A 17,356-nucleotide genomic window follows, 5' to 3' on the forward strand; every position below is an offset into this window, starting at 1 on the left:
GGTATTAGACCGAACAACTCCTCTAAACACTCCCCGTGGTTAATGTGTGTTTCTTGAGTTTTGATTTTAAAATATATAACAAAACTGGAATATGTATACTATATATAAAGAATGTCTTTTAGCGCCATCTATTTAATGGACTATATTGTGCTCGACTACTCGACACAAGATGGCGCTACTGTAATAAAATAACCAAGTCACTACCATTTACTTCTAAGATTAATAACGTTATAAGCTATAAGATAAAAACTGTTATTAACATAGCCACAATTTCTAGCCTTGCCATTAGTCGCTTCATGTAGACCTTCAAACCCTGAGGCTTGATCTGCTATGCTTCTTGGCGGGAGCATTGCCTGGCGACACTTATTTAACGCTAAACAAAGCGAATTCTCAATTCAAAATCCTGGAAAGAACCTAATAAAGTGAGCTAAAGCGTAATTGTGTCAAAATATTTGGATATAAAATGACGCTTATTGACGAGTCACTGTTTGCAATAAAAATAAGTACTAAAAATAGATTGTATTCAGATCGAGTGAATAGGACTGAAAAATCGATTAAGGTTTTTATCAATGCTACTTTAAATTAAGCGGTTAGCGTAATTTGTATCGTTGACTCGAACAGTATTCATCTGTGAGACTAACGCTCATCAAACGGCGTCATTTTGGGAAATTCGACTCACAATGTGCAGTGTAGACTGTCATAGTACCTGAAACAGATAAAAGTTTTATTATTATACATCCAACATATTAATACACCAATATCAATATTTTATAGTTTTAGCTTTTCCTTTTGTAGTAAATTATAACATCAGTCTTAGCTTTCTATATTTCAGAGAGCTTAATAACCGTTAGAGCGAATTTTAAACAATATTAAGAGGATACAAATATAAAATTAATAATTGCCATACATTAATAACTAGCAGTAGGTCTCCACTGTGAATCTTTAACTCTAAGCCCATTCCGGCTTATACAGAGATTATATTAACCGTCACTTCACTACTAGCACACTCAATAGCACTGTTCAAATGATTTTCTACTAATAAATCTATCAGAATGCTTGAATTTTCCCCCACCACGTGAAATTTGGTTACGTCCCGAGACTAATCATATATGTATGTGTTAAATACTAAAAATTTCAAGAATGAAATATCCTAATAATTGATCAGACTGTAGTGTATTTATGACTGTTCCATACTAATATGTTTTTTAACGTTATTTGTCTGGTACTGAATCCGTGCAACGTTTCATCCATGACAAGTCCCTAATTGCTATAAAATATATCACAGTCTAGAAGTATAAAATCTCTATCAAGAAAAAAATCGCCATTTTAAAAGCAGACAAACATACTTTTTTTAATACTGTCATTTCTATAATCTATGTCACATAGAAACCTTACAACTTAATTAACCGTAACAGAGTATAGAATTTAATTGAATTATAACAATTTGCAACAAGTCTTGTAATTTTGTATCAAAACTAGACGCACGTGTCTTTGTGACGTTGAGGTACATACATACTGATTTCTATATTTTTCAATCACTTCTTGGCAACCCAAAACTTTGCATGCTCTCCAAAAAAATAATTTCACAGTCCCCAAATCTAACTTTTCAACCTGGGCTAAATCCAGTTCCAATAAACATTTAATATCAAATCAAATCGTTTATTTGCTAGAATAGTCTTACAAATTACCATTAGTTACATAAATTACAAAAATCCGCCACATATGAATAGGCATGCAAATGTCATCTTATATTTTATTTATTTATTTATCTATAATAATCCGTAATAAAAATAAAACCTAGTTTAAGTGTCCAACCAACTCCTATTAACTTGCACCTGCAATCGCCTGATAAGCCTTTAACCGTCTCAGAAGCAAAAAATAATTATTGTACAGCTTTGTGTACGAAAGATATATAATCTTTGATACAAACAAACCATAGAAGATAAACCAGACTTAAAAATAATGAATGTCATAGCAATTCTACTCAATAAATTGCTTCAATAAAATTGTGTATCTAATTTGATAGTATCTTCGAATGGCCAATAAAGTTGCCAATCACTGAGCTTTATATTCTAGTGTTAATTGAGACATTTGAATATCCGCCATTAAAACGACGGAAATTGTAAAAGGCAAGTATACAATTTCACCGCTACATGAAAGTAAATTGCATTTTATTACAAGTATTTGATCTGTTAATTAATACATAATTAAATATGACAAAGACACACGCAATTTCAACTACATCAATAATTCGACAATTCGTGCTGTACTTTTTGTTACCATCTGTCTATTGAGCTCCTTATAGACAAGTGATCAAGCTTCTGTGCCAAATTTCTAGCAGTCATTTACCAAGAATGGATGGAGCCCAACTGGGCTTTCCATCACCATCGAGATATTTGTTTTACTATAATCCAGATCAACGTGATCATAACTTTGTCTCGTTAACATCAAGCTCAAGCTAGATCATAAGCCTAAATCTGTTTCATATTGATATTATCTTAATTCAAATGTATAGACTTCTCCATTGTCAGATAAATATCTACAGCAAAATTTTATTACAATATTTTTTTAAAAACATATTTACATTTATTTGGGCCTATATGCGAGACGCCTAAAAAGGGCAGCCATCGCCACCTATTTTTAGTGGGTGCGTTGCCGGCCTTTGAGGGAGGAGTGCGCTCGAATTTTGAATTTAATGAAATGTTAACGAGATCAAGTATATATTGCTAATTATATATCGTCTCAAAGATTTAAGCCCTTACTAGCTATCTGCAATGTGTCTATGCATACACACCATTAAACATTATATTACTCATAGTCCAAACTAATTTAATACATATACGTTAAAAATATATATTACTTATATACACAACAATAATGGAAGGTCAAAATTATGCAATTTTTTACTTCATTTTAAGGATGAAATAACCTCTTGAATGAATCTTTCATTTAATAACGGTTAGCAGTTATCAATGCAATTATTGCATTATGAATGGCGTACGGACTCTCGAAGGCGATGTCAACGACCTGCAGTTAATGTCAATACTTTAGATATTAATTGTTATGAAAAGATTTCTGTCTTATGATAAGCTTCGATATGTACAAGAGATTGCATCGGTGTCGAAATCTTTTCGAACATTATTTTAATACCAGAAACGACTGGATCAAAGTAATAAAAATTTAGTGATGAAATCCTCATTTATCGACGAACATTAAAATATCACATTTTGAACGAAGTAATACCCGCAGGCCACAGTTATATTCGCAAAACAGATCTTTAACTGATATATAAAAAAACCTTGTTTAGATTATTTTATAAAAATATATTTTTTAGCGCTACCGCGAATTTGACAAAGTTGCATAAAAGTCTGCGTAAAATGTTTGTATGAAATTGTTCAGTACTGTACAGATTTTTATAGATTTAAGGGTTATATATATTCTCTAGAATTTTTTTTCTTAACCTTCTAATACTTAGTTTAATGTAATCTATGTTTATATGTTTACCTAAAAAGTTAATCTGAATAAAAGGCTATGTAATTACATTCTCTAGAAATAATTGTATGATTAATACATCCCCAAACTACTTCAAAAGTATAATTTGAGTAGGATTTAACGACATATACGTATCAACATACTTTTCTAGGATATCCTAACACAAATTTAAATTTGGCGCATTTATTGGGTGTTTAATTAACCTTAATATAGGTACTCTATTAAGAAAAAATAATATATTTAAGTCAATCATGATTTAAAATTAGCGGGCATTAAAATAGAACAAATAAAGATTAAATTTGTAACAGACAATATGTTTTAGATCACACACTAAATATGAACGAAAACGATGTAGGCACTAAAAGCATGCTGCAAGTATACAACAGAGAACATGATTTAACAATCATATTTCACATTGCGTGTATGATACAAAACGGCGACTGCTTTTAATACAAAAAAAAAATCAAATGCTTCATTTATCTATATGTAAATGTAAAATATACTGTAAATGCAATATTGAAACACTCTCGTGCAAAAACTGAGTATCAACTCGAATTCGTTAGTCACAATAGATCGCGTAGAAAAATGGCGTGATTGATAAAATGGACATCGTCCGGCAACGCCCAACTAGTCGGGCAGACAGCGGGGCAGGTACCGAGACAAATATGTCTACTTAATCAATATGCTTTAGCCACGACAAATATTTAATGTCGTGGAATTTCGCGAATACGAGTTGTAGAATTATTAATTGATTACATATTCTAATAGCGGTGACATTCCGACGAAATCATTTAATCAGAAATATTTATATATTTTGGTTGCGAATTTTGTAGTTTATATTTTTCCCTCTCAATAGAGATGATGAGTAGTGAATTTGGAGACTTTATCTATATCTTTACTAATATCATAAAGAGGAAATATTTGTATGTCCGATTGTAACGAATTGGTTCAAAAAGTATTGGACCGATTTTCAAAACTTTTGCACCATTTGAATGCTATTACATATATCACTGATTAGCTATTTAATTGCAAGCATTCCCACTAAAACTACAATAATGTGGGTAAAAATGCCTATAAAATATCTGTTATCGCACGCGCTGCGAAAACAAAAAAATGTTCCACAATATTAAATAGCATATCAACATCAGCAAAAAATATTTAAACCATAAATTTCAACCCATGCGAAGCCAGGATGGGCTGCTAGTGTAAAATATATTGGAAAAAAGATAAGATTTAAATTGTCTTAATTTGGGCTAAAACGTTGGACTAGCTTCCATGGCACTAGTGATTTGGAGAGAATAGAAAAATATCGGAGCGCTTTAAACGTATAAAGGGTAAATCAGCCTAATTACACTGGCCTAGAACAACACTTCTAAATACATTATTTATAATTTAGTACTATACTTACGTATCAGTATTGATCTAAACTTTCTCTTAGCATTACATTTAGGCCACTTTTTCTGAGCCTAAGTTGATTAATGATTACTCTCAGTCGCCGTGGCTTAGTCATATTACACTTTTACCTCAAGGAAAAAACTTAACCAATGAAGCACACAGATTTGAATTTTACTACACTCCTTTGCTATTTTTTTGGTAAAACAGTCTTTGCCAGATATTTGCAAGAATTAATTAAATATACATATTCTCCATATTACAGCTTTTTATAGTCAACTCCAAAAACATGTTTTTTTTTTCTACGCGTTTTACTTACTTAATATTATTAAATTACAATTTTACATAAAGTATATTTATAGTATTAAAATACAAAATATTAAACGTTTATAAAGATAAATAGAGAAAAAATAGAAAGAGTGTTATTTGTTATATTTAAAATACGTTGCATAATCAGAAAACTCAAATAATTTATTTTTATATATATAGAACATTTTTTTTTAAATTTGAAATAAAAATATTAGCAACAACCAAATATCACAACTCATGCATAACAATGTATAAAATTGGTTAAATCGAAACAAACCATCCCATTTTACATTGTAGTGAATAGTTCGTTGGAACTCGTAAAGCGAGTGATTTATTTCTGACGTTAAAAAGCTAATATAAATATAGTTAGGATAGTGTCTATTTTTCTACTTGTCAATTAATGTAATCTACTGTTAATAAAATAGTTTTTTTTTTAATATTAACTACCACGTGTATTATTCTTTCATTTAAATCTATACTAACATTATTAAGCTGAAGAGTTTCTTTAATAGTCGAATACGCCATTCTCGCGAATTTGTGGTGTTCGAATTGTAATTTTTCGCAGTATATAATGTACATGTATGTATGTAGGAACTCCGTTTCCGCACTTAGACTCTCAATAGATCCGTTGTGCGCGCAGTATATAATTTATTGATAATTTTAAGGGGTTATACATATAACCTCCGTAAATCAAAATACACTATATTTTTGTCGTACAGACGTTTGACTTAGCGCTTCGGACTTGTTTGCATCTGACTCTCATACATAATCTACACAAAATAAAATATCATAGGTCGAATGTGACACGCACGTACTGATAGACAAGCATACAGTTCATGAAAACGTATAAAAAAATACAAGAATAAGAATTTTACATTGATAATGACAAGATATAATATATATATATATATATATATATATATATAGATACAAACTGTGGATGTTCAGAGTTAATTAAACAAGTTTGTAATATTCGGCTCAAAGTGTGAAATAAACTAGAACATACTTGTGATATTGCGCAGTTAGTGATCTTAAAGTGTGGCACATAATTGATTTGAAATAATCATAGTTCATAGAGGTAAACGCTCGCACGTTTATTTCAATATTATTAAGTTGTTATTTATTTTCATTTTTAGTTTATTTCACAATTATTTTAGAATGTATGACCCCCTAAGGAATTTTCTCAGTGGTCACAAAACTGGTTTAATATCTGTGTGTCGGCCTTGGCGTAATAATGACCTTCCAAGCAATTACATATTTATAAATGCGTCATAGAACGTGGTTAAGATTCCGGCTGTATATAAAATTTAAAATTAAGAGCCGGTTGCTCCTAATTATTTTCCGAGGGCCGGCTGCGGTCATACGTATGCAGTATTACGCAGTAAAGTTGTCTAAGCTACATACATAGTATTGCATTTGCAGTCACATGTTTAAAATATTATATTTAACAAATGTATGACTATTTTTTTCTATAAAAACCATAATTTGCATAGCCACGATTGCCTGGATTAGATAAATCTGGTCGGCGAATAGAAGACTAGGTCTTATTTTATTGATTTTAACTCACTGTTGTAATGCATAATGTTACTTAACGAATTTTCCGCATCTTTTATTAATAATAATTTTTGTAAGCTTTTAAGATGCCTCAAATTTAACTATGTTATCTATATATTTAATGATTTCCAGTACAGTAGGTAATTAAGTATATTCAGTGCTCTATACATTTTGAATTACATTAAAGAAAATACATACAATTTAAAACATTGCAATGGGTAACCTCTTCTGTCTTTTCTCGCGTCATTTCGGAATAAACAATTTTATTTAAGAAATTTTCCATGAATTCATTGGATTCAAAAAGTCAAGTCAAACAATAAAGTAATTACTATAATTTTACATATTTTTCGCAAAATTTGTGGAAAATAAATAACAAGTTTTTCTGATTTATTAATTATTATTCAATAATTTTGCAGTTTTGGCTACATCACATAAGTGAATAACTTAGTCGCGTAAAAATATTCCTAGAACAAAGTTCACAAAAGCGCTGTCTGCATGAATTACAATCAAGCCTATAAATAATTATGGCTAAAGTAATATTATGTTGACTTAATTTTCTACAATACTAATGAATATTTTAAACTATTGAATACTCATTAACAGTCTTAGTGTTCTATAATGTTTTGACACTATGTTAGTGTGTCCAAAATACCGAACTTGCATATACACTACACTAGGTTTATTAACACAAAAAGTTTAGTTCTCATTAGTCTTGTTCCTGTTGTATCAAGCAGTTGACTTGCCTCAGCAATCACATGGTTATGTAGCCCATATGAGGGGCAAAACTTGCCGCAGACGGAGGGAATAAAAAAAAATTGAATTTGCGTTCTCTAATTGCCACAATTTCAAATTAAATCTGATAAAAGCTAAGAGACTGATTGCTGATTAATAAAATTTAAAAAAATGTAGCCCATTTAAGTGAGGTGTAACGACATAAAGTTTTAACGTGAACGTGAGTGTCAATAACTGGCAACACCACGAGGGGATAGTAAATAAATGCTAATCAAAACTATATTATTATTTTACTGGTAGCAACTACGACACGTATATATAATGAAATAATTAAGACTAATCACGTTTACCAAATAAATACGCATTGAATTATACCACTCGTAACTAAGTTTCATCTAGAAGATGTGTTTAATTAATACATAAACATCTCTCAAACATTAAAATCAGCCGTCGTCCAGGCCATTACGCTCTATTTATCACGCTAAATCAAACCTGAATTATAATATCGCAAGTGGGACACATGACAGGTCACCGATGGAGATCAAGGCCGCACTAATTACTTATTGGCTTTTTGCTAATCCAATACGCAGACAACACCCAGTAAATGAATGGCTTTGTCTAGGAATGACGACGCTTTTTTGTTCCGTTAATTCTAAAGGGCGTAACGATGCGATATTCAGTTAAGTTTTCATTCAACAAACATTTCGGAATGAATTAAAACAATTACAGTCAGCACTTTCATTTGTTTAAAATGTATGTATAAATGCTATTATATTACACATTATTTTTTATTGCTTCTATTATATACCGTCGTCAAGATTACTATATATATTTCCTCATTATTCGTTTACAAACTGCAAACGGACAAAAAACTCAGTCGACTTTCACAAACTACTTCCTAGTGCAACTCATTTCTAAAATGCAAAAAGGCTTAAAAAAGAATTTAGCGCCTACAAGTTTTCCGTCCTATACAACTTTAAAACCATATTCAAATACATCGTATACGTTAAAAACTCACTCGCTTTCTAAAAGCAAAGTTAAATGAATTTGAACATAACCAGTTTTTTAAAAATAGAATCGTCAATCATATTTTGCTAACAGTTGAGCAATAGAGTTTTTACGAGGGAAGCCGTTGCGTTGCTTGTCGGAATCACTGTCACGCAAGATATTACGATTAATTGGCGTCGATAAAGCTTACGAAACACTTCAGGTAATATATTATCTAAGGCATTGAAAGTACAGCATTCAGGCAGCAAGATTGTATCTCGGCTGGATGCGATAAAACAAAGCCTATACATGCACAGAGAATTGAAACTTTTGTATTAGTTTTATTAGTAACTAAGGGTACGACATAGATAAAAATATATTAATAATCTGCCTAGAAGATAACCAAAGAGTAATAATCATGAAAATAGTTTCCACATTGGTGTTTCATTTCATATTCTACTAAATAAAGTCACGGCGATAGATAGATGGAAAAGCAAATCAACTAGAAAATTAAAAAGTAATATGATGATTGGATTAATTGCGTCTTTTAAAAGATTTGATATCGTGAACTACAATAGTATACACATCGGTGCGAAACTAAATAATTAAAGCAAAATATCAATAATATGCAAAAAGGAAAACTTCGGATGGTAATTTATAATTTATCGTCCGATAAACATGGACAAACTTCGGTTTCGCGAATAAATCTTATAACTTGAAAACTTGTGCCTATTTATTTAATGGTCCACTAGGTTCGTTAAGCTTTATGAGCTTCATAGATTTAAGTAAACGAATGATTCAGAAAATTTAGCGTGCTTCTATACATTTTCTTAAAAAGCTTAATAAATAATTGTCTTGTGTCAAAATATATATATAATTATACTAGCGGATCCGACAGACGTTGTCCTGTCTACACGTCTTTAATTTCAAAATTTCAATTTTTAATAAGCCATTTTGATGAAAATTATTATTCAAATGTTATGACAATATCTAACTGTCCATCCAATGTAAAACATTCCAAAATCAACAATAACTAATAAATTGAAAATTAATTAAAAAAACATTGTCCAGGGGACAAAATTGTAAATCTAAACCATTCCCAGATCCCCTTGAACACACACAAAAAATTTCGTCTAAATCGGTCCAGTCGTTTAGGAGGAGTTCAGTCACATACACACGCACACAAGAAATATATATTAAGATATATATAATTTCATATTTAAGAAACTTGACTAATCTTAATTAATGTTCTTGGCTGATCTTTCAAAGCGTCATCTTGGACAAACCTGAAAACTACAGCTTAAGACGGATAAGGATAAAATTGTTCGGATACATAAATAAATGTTTACATGTATTAAAATCTGCATTTCCAAATCCGGCCATTAAATTACAATTGCCCAACCCTGCGAATAAAATTACCGATTATTTATCGACTGAAAAGGCATACGGCACAGAGCTACCTTTTGTATGGCTTTCGATTAACGCTATCATTGAAGTCAATAAAAAAACAACAGTGACGCTGCAACCCTACACCTTTTGGCCATAGATTCCACACTTTTTTTTTTTAATAATTTTATGTTTTAGCTAGCTGCCCCGCGATTAATTTTTCCTAAATGTGTTTTACTTAGCTTTACCTCTCGAGTACATACCAACAAAGAACATATTGCTATGCTACCCCCAGATACTGTTCGGTTTTCCGAAATAAAATCATTATAGGATTTTCTGTGAATTGTCTATATAAACCTCACAGTTAAAAGTTTTTAATTAACAAATAAAAAATATGGATTGATCGTAGAGGTGTGAAAATTATAGTTTGATAACGTATGTCTTTATTTATACTGTATCATAAAATGTAGAAAACACATTGTCTAAAAATATGAGGGTGGACAACACTTAACACTTACCTAACCAATATGCACACAAAATTTCACGACAATCGGTCGAGCTATTTCGGAGGAGTTTCACAATCAAATCAAAAAAATACAAACACGAGAATTTTATATATTAGATTGTCATTAATCGTAGTATTGGTATAAATGCTATAAAGATTTACTATTAGCCATAAGGTTACGGCTACGCTCTAAGTATTTGCAACTTTGTTATCTCTGACGTATTCCATTAATAATAAAAGTTAAATTTATCTACGTTAAAATTATCGAATTCGACATTTGAGAGCATCTACTAAATATCTACAACATTTGGTATCTAATAAGTAAAAAAAATGCGTTGACAAAACGCATATATTATATTAAATGCTACTGTTTTTCAGTTCGCTAAGTTTATTCGCATAGCTATGTTTAATAGGTAGTGATTATCTAGTTGATAAAAGAGCCTGGGACTGCCTGCCGGGCAGGCTACTTCTAATTAATTTGCTATATTTGTTTTAAATATTGTAGAATTGTTTGACGATTTGCTTTTTTTTTAAAGAGTACCGAGAGATTTTTCTCTCGGCCAACACCCTCGGTCTTCTTTGCCGATGAGTAGGGATGCCAACAGGTTCGAATTTAATGACGTGGAATAAGTGATACCATGATGATCTTATGTTCCAAAATAAACGTATTTTATTTATTTATTTATTTAATAGGCGTATAAAGAATAGACGCAAATATATAGTCAAACTTCAGTTGATCTGAATCAGATCAGTACAGAATAATTTCAGATTCAAAGAAAAATCTTTTTTATCGTTTTGCTTCAGCGAATTTAATGCGTGATTCACTGGTTTCGTCATCGGGAACAATTTATCCACTCAGATTGGTCAGAGCCTTATAGGGTGAGTAACAGATCTGTAACTTGTATAAATTATTGCAAGTTTCAGTGCCGAATTCATTATTGTTACATGCCTTAAGGAGAACTGGATTATTCTCTTGTATATAATTATGTCTACATAGCTAAATTGGCTGCTTTAAGTAAAACTGAGACATGTTTCATGAGTAATGAAACTATTTATAGCGAAGAGAATGTTTACAATACGATGTGTTATTGTTAAAATTAACTAGTCTGTATTTTCGTCTAAAACAGTACATATAGGTATATCATTATATTGATTACCCTTCTTAATTATATGCGACTTTACTACTTATAAGAAAATCATTTCATTTGAATACAATTGATCAAACAAGCCGAATTAAAGAATATCAATAATTTTGTTTCTAAACTGATCCCAGAATCGGATTTATTTCATATGGTATTCACTTCAGTCTAAACAATTAAAAATATATACGAAAGTAATTCGACTGTTTAATTACTCAAGTGCAATGTCTGATTGCAGCAAAGTGCATCAATATTTCTCAATTATTTTGACCTTGACATACATTAATATATTACATTAACGATTATATTGAAGGTTAGTGCGTTTATCAAATATATAATTTGAATAATTGAAAATCCAATTTTAAGAAACTGGTGGACTACATTCTTATATGTCCAATCATGATTATCAAAATAAAGGGAGTGAAATTAACGGTAAAAAGACAAACGATAATCATTGAAGCTTAGTTTATCAAACTTGATATTTGAAAATTCAATTCGAAGAAAAATTTATATGACGCATCTTTAAAATAAATTTTGAAACGCTTTTACTAACAATTTCTCGGAAAAATAAATGACAAAATATCAACTGATTCAAAATAAATCATACTCATATAATTTGGGACGGTATTTTATCATCACTACATAGTATAAAACAAAGTCGCTTTCTCTGTCCCTATGTCCCTTTGTATGCTTAAATCTTTGAAACTACGCAACGGATTTTGATGCAGCTTTTTTTAATAGATAGAGTGATTCAAGAGGAAGGTTTATATGTATAATAACATCCATTAAATAGTGGAGAAGTACTGTTATTTTTGAGGTTTCTAATGTGATGTCGTAAATAATAACATTTATTCCGCTTACATTGCAAACGCAGGCTGAACCCTACGAGTTTTATCAAAATAATGTACTAAGTATTGTACACATTGAAAAGGTCTACAGAAAAGTCCGTGATGGTATATGTCTATCTCTTATGGATAACCCACATTTTTATATACAACGTTCACAGTTTTTCTGTAGTGTATTTAGAATCAGCATTGCACCCGTGCGAAGCCGGGGCGGGTCGCTAGTTATATATAAACCCACAGTAAACCTACATCAAAGTTTGGATAACCTCTATAGGTTAATACTAACTGCAGTTGAGATTTATGATAAGACATTGTAAAAGCCTCAACGGCCAACTAATCGGTTGACTGTTTCTTAAGCATTTAAGCCAGTTAGTGATTGTATATTATATGCACTTACTATATAAATTTCATTTTAAACTCACAAATACTCAATTACATATTCATCCGGACGAACCGTAGTATCGAAAAACAGCGCATATTACGTCTTAAAAAAAAATCAAGCACGTTTTAATGCGTATATTCTCTTTTAAATTTCTAAATGTTTTATTAATCTTGAATATAGGCAGCAGTCATTAAATTAACATGCCGTTACTTTTTGTACGAGTGAATAATAAATAAAGCGTAAAAGTACATGTCTTATACTATGATACAATGCACTCATTGTGTCCTGAACGCGTTTACAAAATATGTGTTAGTTTTAAAAATAAAGACCTAGATGTCATCAAATAAATATAGAAGCCGCGGTGTCTGATTTTCAATCTACTATACTCTGCCTTTAAAAATTTTGATTGAGTATTTGTTAACTAATGTTTTGCTTAACTTGTACAATACTACGTTTTTTCTATTAATAGCGTCTAAACAAACTTCAACCAATTCAATAACAAAGTAATAACAACTTATATTAACTAAATAAGCAAAACAGTATCTACAGGTGCGCGTTTTGGCAAAAAATAAACACTTGAAATGCAAACTATTTAGTCACTTGTTTACTAAATTAACAAAACAAGAATGTCAGTCACGACTCACGCGGCGCGAGCGCCGGTAACAGACGCCACATTCAATGCCATTGGACAAAAACAGTCGTAGTAAACATTGCCAAGATTTCTGAGGTATAAGCATTTATAATTTACAATAAAGATATAGTGAAAATATATTCTTTCGCCTTTTCCGTGAAAATAATAATTTATTTAAGTCTTTAGAACATTCAGAGGTATCGACTGTTTGCAACCAAAAAGTTAAGCAAAATATTCGAAATAAATAAATTACTTACAACATGAATTAAGCAGCGACATTATTCACTGAACGAACGAACACACAACTTAAAATCCAACTTTATAATGCGGTTCTAAAAAAAGAATCTTAATATGAATTACACAGCCACTAACAAAAATCAACCCATGTACACATTTAAAATTTAAGAAAAAAAAACACAGGTCTTCACGCCGGGGTTTAAAAATAGAATTAGACTCAAGATTCAAATTAGATCCTTACGGTGCAAGTGCACTCTAAATACCGATGCGTGGTTATAATTTCAACACTTAATATTTCGACAGCGCGTGCTGATGCGAGTCACGCTACGATTATGGAGCAGTGCGTGACAGTGTGAATGAGATATATGTCAACTATCCGCTAATTCCATGCATTTGAAATTTACATTATTAGTCATGCACCTAACTATTCTTAAGAATGGAATTCATAATAGGATTCATAACTACGCAAGTAGGTATAGCAAGCGTTCCTAGGGGTAGAATAGAAGATGTCCATCAGAAGGTTTTTGAGACTGAGCCATTGAGGTCCAGGTAGAATGCGATAGGGACGCCGGAGCCTCTATAACGTGGTTTTGTAACTCTAGAGCTGGTTTTAGTAGGTATTATTCATTCAGTCCCTAAATATCAGAGATTTTCGTGTGGGTCACATACCACTGCAACTTTTTAGGGCGCATACACAAATAAATGCATTTCCACATCGAATATAAAAAGGTATAGCAAACATAAATTTGTCATTGCATTGATGTATTTAAAATTGTCCCTGGTATAAATGTAAAATATAATTTTGATTTATTATAAAACTAAAAAACTATAAAGATAGATGGATCTCAAAAAAACTTGGAAATAAAGAGTAAATTGGCATATGGAAGATCTAAATATGGTGTATGAAAAAGCATCTACAACGATTATAAACGAAAATGCAAATCTACAGGGGATACAAATTTTCAATTCGACGCTTCGTCAGAGCGTATTTCGATCATTACAGCTGCGATATTGAAAATATTCAAAACCGATACTGAATTTTGGCATCAGAAATGTTATTTGAAGATCGGCTATACCTTTATTTTAATGATGCTTTATTAAGTTCAAATTCACAAAACAACTAATTATCCGCGCTTGACGAGTTCAAAGTAAGTGGTATCACTGAAATATGTAGACGGTGCCAATTAGGTCAGTCGACTTGTCTGTCATAAGTAAAAAAAATAATTAGCAATCTAAACATGCTAACCGGCCAACCGTTGAGTGAGCTAGCTACTTACTAAGATTAGCTAAAGACGTTTAAAATGTAAAATACAGTCTGCTATAACGACATCGAAACGACTACTTATATTTGATAGTAAAAACCGATAGTCGTATAATATAATAGAGGAATGACGTTGAGCTGTCATACTGTAAGCATCGTAATTGTGTAGCTCCGTATTATTGAGTGCTAAAAAATAATTTCGTACACTGTTCTTGAGACTGCGACGTCACAAAACACAAATTGAAGTGTCGTCCGTGTAGTGGAACTACCGATTTCACACAATATCACGTAAGTTCTTGAATTTCAACAAAAGTATCTCCAAAAAGTGATAATTAGAGGTTAGAAATCCACCAATCATATTGAGCATAGACAAAAGATCAATGACATTGACACTTGTCACAGTAACAGCTAACTAGTGTTGCCAGAGCAAGTAAATAAAAACTACCACTAATTACGTTCCATAACACGCAGATTTAGTTTACAAGAATGGAGGATCAGTTTCAACTATTGTTTGATAAAATGAAGAATGAAATCTTGAACCAAACAATAGAATTGAAAGATTCGATAACAAATAATATAATGGAGAGATTAGACGAAAAACTTCAACCTATTATAACAGAAAATAGAAACTTAAAAATAAAAGTAGAAAATCTCGAAAAGGAAGTAGAAAGTTTAAAAAGAGGAAAGAAGCAAAACAATTTGATAATGTTTGGAGTAAATGAAGGCGAAAGGTCTACACAAGAATTAATACAAAATACAATACATATTTTCAAAACTGACCTTGACATACAATTACAAGAACATGAGATAAACAAAATATATCGTCTAGGAAAGGGAAAGTCTTCTGGAAAACCAAGACCAATTCTGATTTCCTTTACGAGCGAATGGAAGAAGAATGAAGTTATGGGAAAGAAGAAAAACTTCAAAAATGTATATGTTACAGAAGACTACACAAAGGAAGTAATAGAGAAAAGGAAAACGTTGCAGGCGCAGCTAAAAGAGGAGAGAGAAAAGGGAAATATCGCGTACCTGAAATTTGACAAACTAGTAGTAAAAGGAAAAAATACTAACATAAATAAGGAAAAGCGCAAAAGAGAAACATCATCATCCCCACAAAACAATGCTCAACCAAGGAAACAACAAACTCTAATGCCGCCGATTAACAATAGACCAAATGCTTTCGACGTGATGAGGATTAGAGCTAATTCTCTTTCGTCTCTTCCCGCTAAGACAACAACTAACAAAGAATAACAATTAACTGTCGGTAAACGGAAAAATAAACAGCTCAACATGAACCAACATAAAATAACAAAACAAAATACTTCCCCAAGCCGACTGGTCATCGTGGGGAAAAAGGACCACGACCCTCTAAAGGAAAAAAATAACACTAACATGAAAAACAAAGTAAATGACATCCACATAGCAACTATTAACTGTCGATCTCTTAGAACACCTGGGCCCAATATGGACGCGCATAGCGAAAAATAGAACAGAGTGGAAATCTTTAGAGGAGGCCTATGTCGAAAGACAAGCTGAAATGTAGAAACGACCGTTTACCGATACCTGATTTATGAAAAGAAAAGAAACTGTTAAAAGTTATAAACGTATTTGTAAGAAAAATTACTGTAAAAATAAGTTCAGCAATAAAGGCTATTTTATTTTATTTATTTATTTATTTATTATATACATATATATAGCCGGGACCTTTGATTTTTGTAAATATAACCGGTATGTGGTTCTAAAATAGGGATGCATCCGACACCGGCAAACCACTTTGGGTTTAGACGATATATCGGTATCGGCGATATTTTAATTGACGATACGTTACTTTTCAAATTTCATCTAGTGCGTTTCAAACAAGACACGGATTAGCATCACCCGCTTTGTATTCTACAAGCAACTAAAGTGCTATCGCGCGTAGTATTTTTTCGATTCCAAATAAAATAAAATACACAATTACAAAAACCTTATCAATGTTAAATTCAATTATTAACAGTAGTTACTTATTTTATTTTAATATAATTAACAGTAATTCCGAATTTTAATAACTAAACCTTTAATCTGATTGGAAGATTGTAAGTGTTTATATTTTGTAATAAAAATTTAAAACTTTAAATTAAACTTGATATATTTAATTTTAATTCAATAAGCGTTGGTATCGGTATCGGCGATATTTTTATAAGAGTATCGGTATCGTATCGGCATTTTGCGAATCGATGCATCCCTATTCTAAACGATGTCGTCGTAAACGGTTTTCACTGTATTCACCACCACAATCTAGAACGAAACCGTACGAATCGCCTATATACTCATAAAACTAAATTCTTAAATTAAAAAGATGCCAAGAGCAAATTTGTTTCAAGCATATTTGCAGTTTAAAAAAGGCTTGGCACGGCTGATGAGGTAACTGTACTTACCGAACGTGTTCGCCTCTCACGTAACACCTTATCAATGTCTTAGACCCAACACCAACATTACTTATACTCATTATGGAACGGTGGAAG

General features: G+C 31.4%; 2 protein-coding genes across 3 annotated transcripts in view; one reads left to right on the forward strand and one right to left on the reverse strand.

Moving 5' to 3' along the window:
* Nucleotides 1–17,356, reverse strand: part of LOC110993127 (protein bunched, class 1/class 3/D/E isoforms) — a 133,971-nt gene that overhangs the window by 87,811 nt on the left and 28,804 nt on the right. The window lies entirely within an intron of this gene.
* On the forward strand, nt 14,989–16,308 carry LOC123690035. The gene has a single exon (XM_045632496.1). It carries the CDS (start codon nt 15,339–15,341, stop codon nt 16,101–16,103), a length of 765 nt encoding a protein of 254 aa, XP_045488452.1. The 5' UTR covers nt 14,989–15,338; the 3' UTR covers nt 16,104–16,308.

Source organism: Pieris rapae, chromosome 20 (genome assembly GCF_905147795.1).
Source record: "Pieris rapae chromosome 20, ilPieRapa1.1, whole genome shotgun sequence".
NCBI classification, from domain to species: domain Eukaryota; kingdom Metazoa; phylum Arthropoda; class Insecta; order Lepidoptera; family Pieridae; genus Pieris; species Pieris rapae.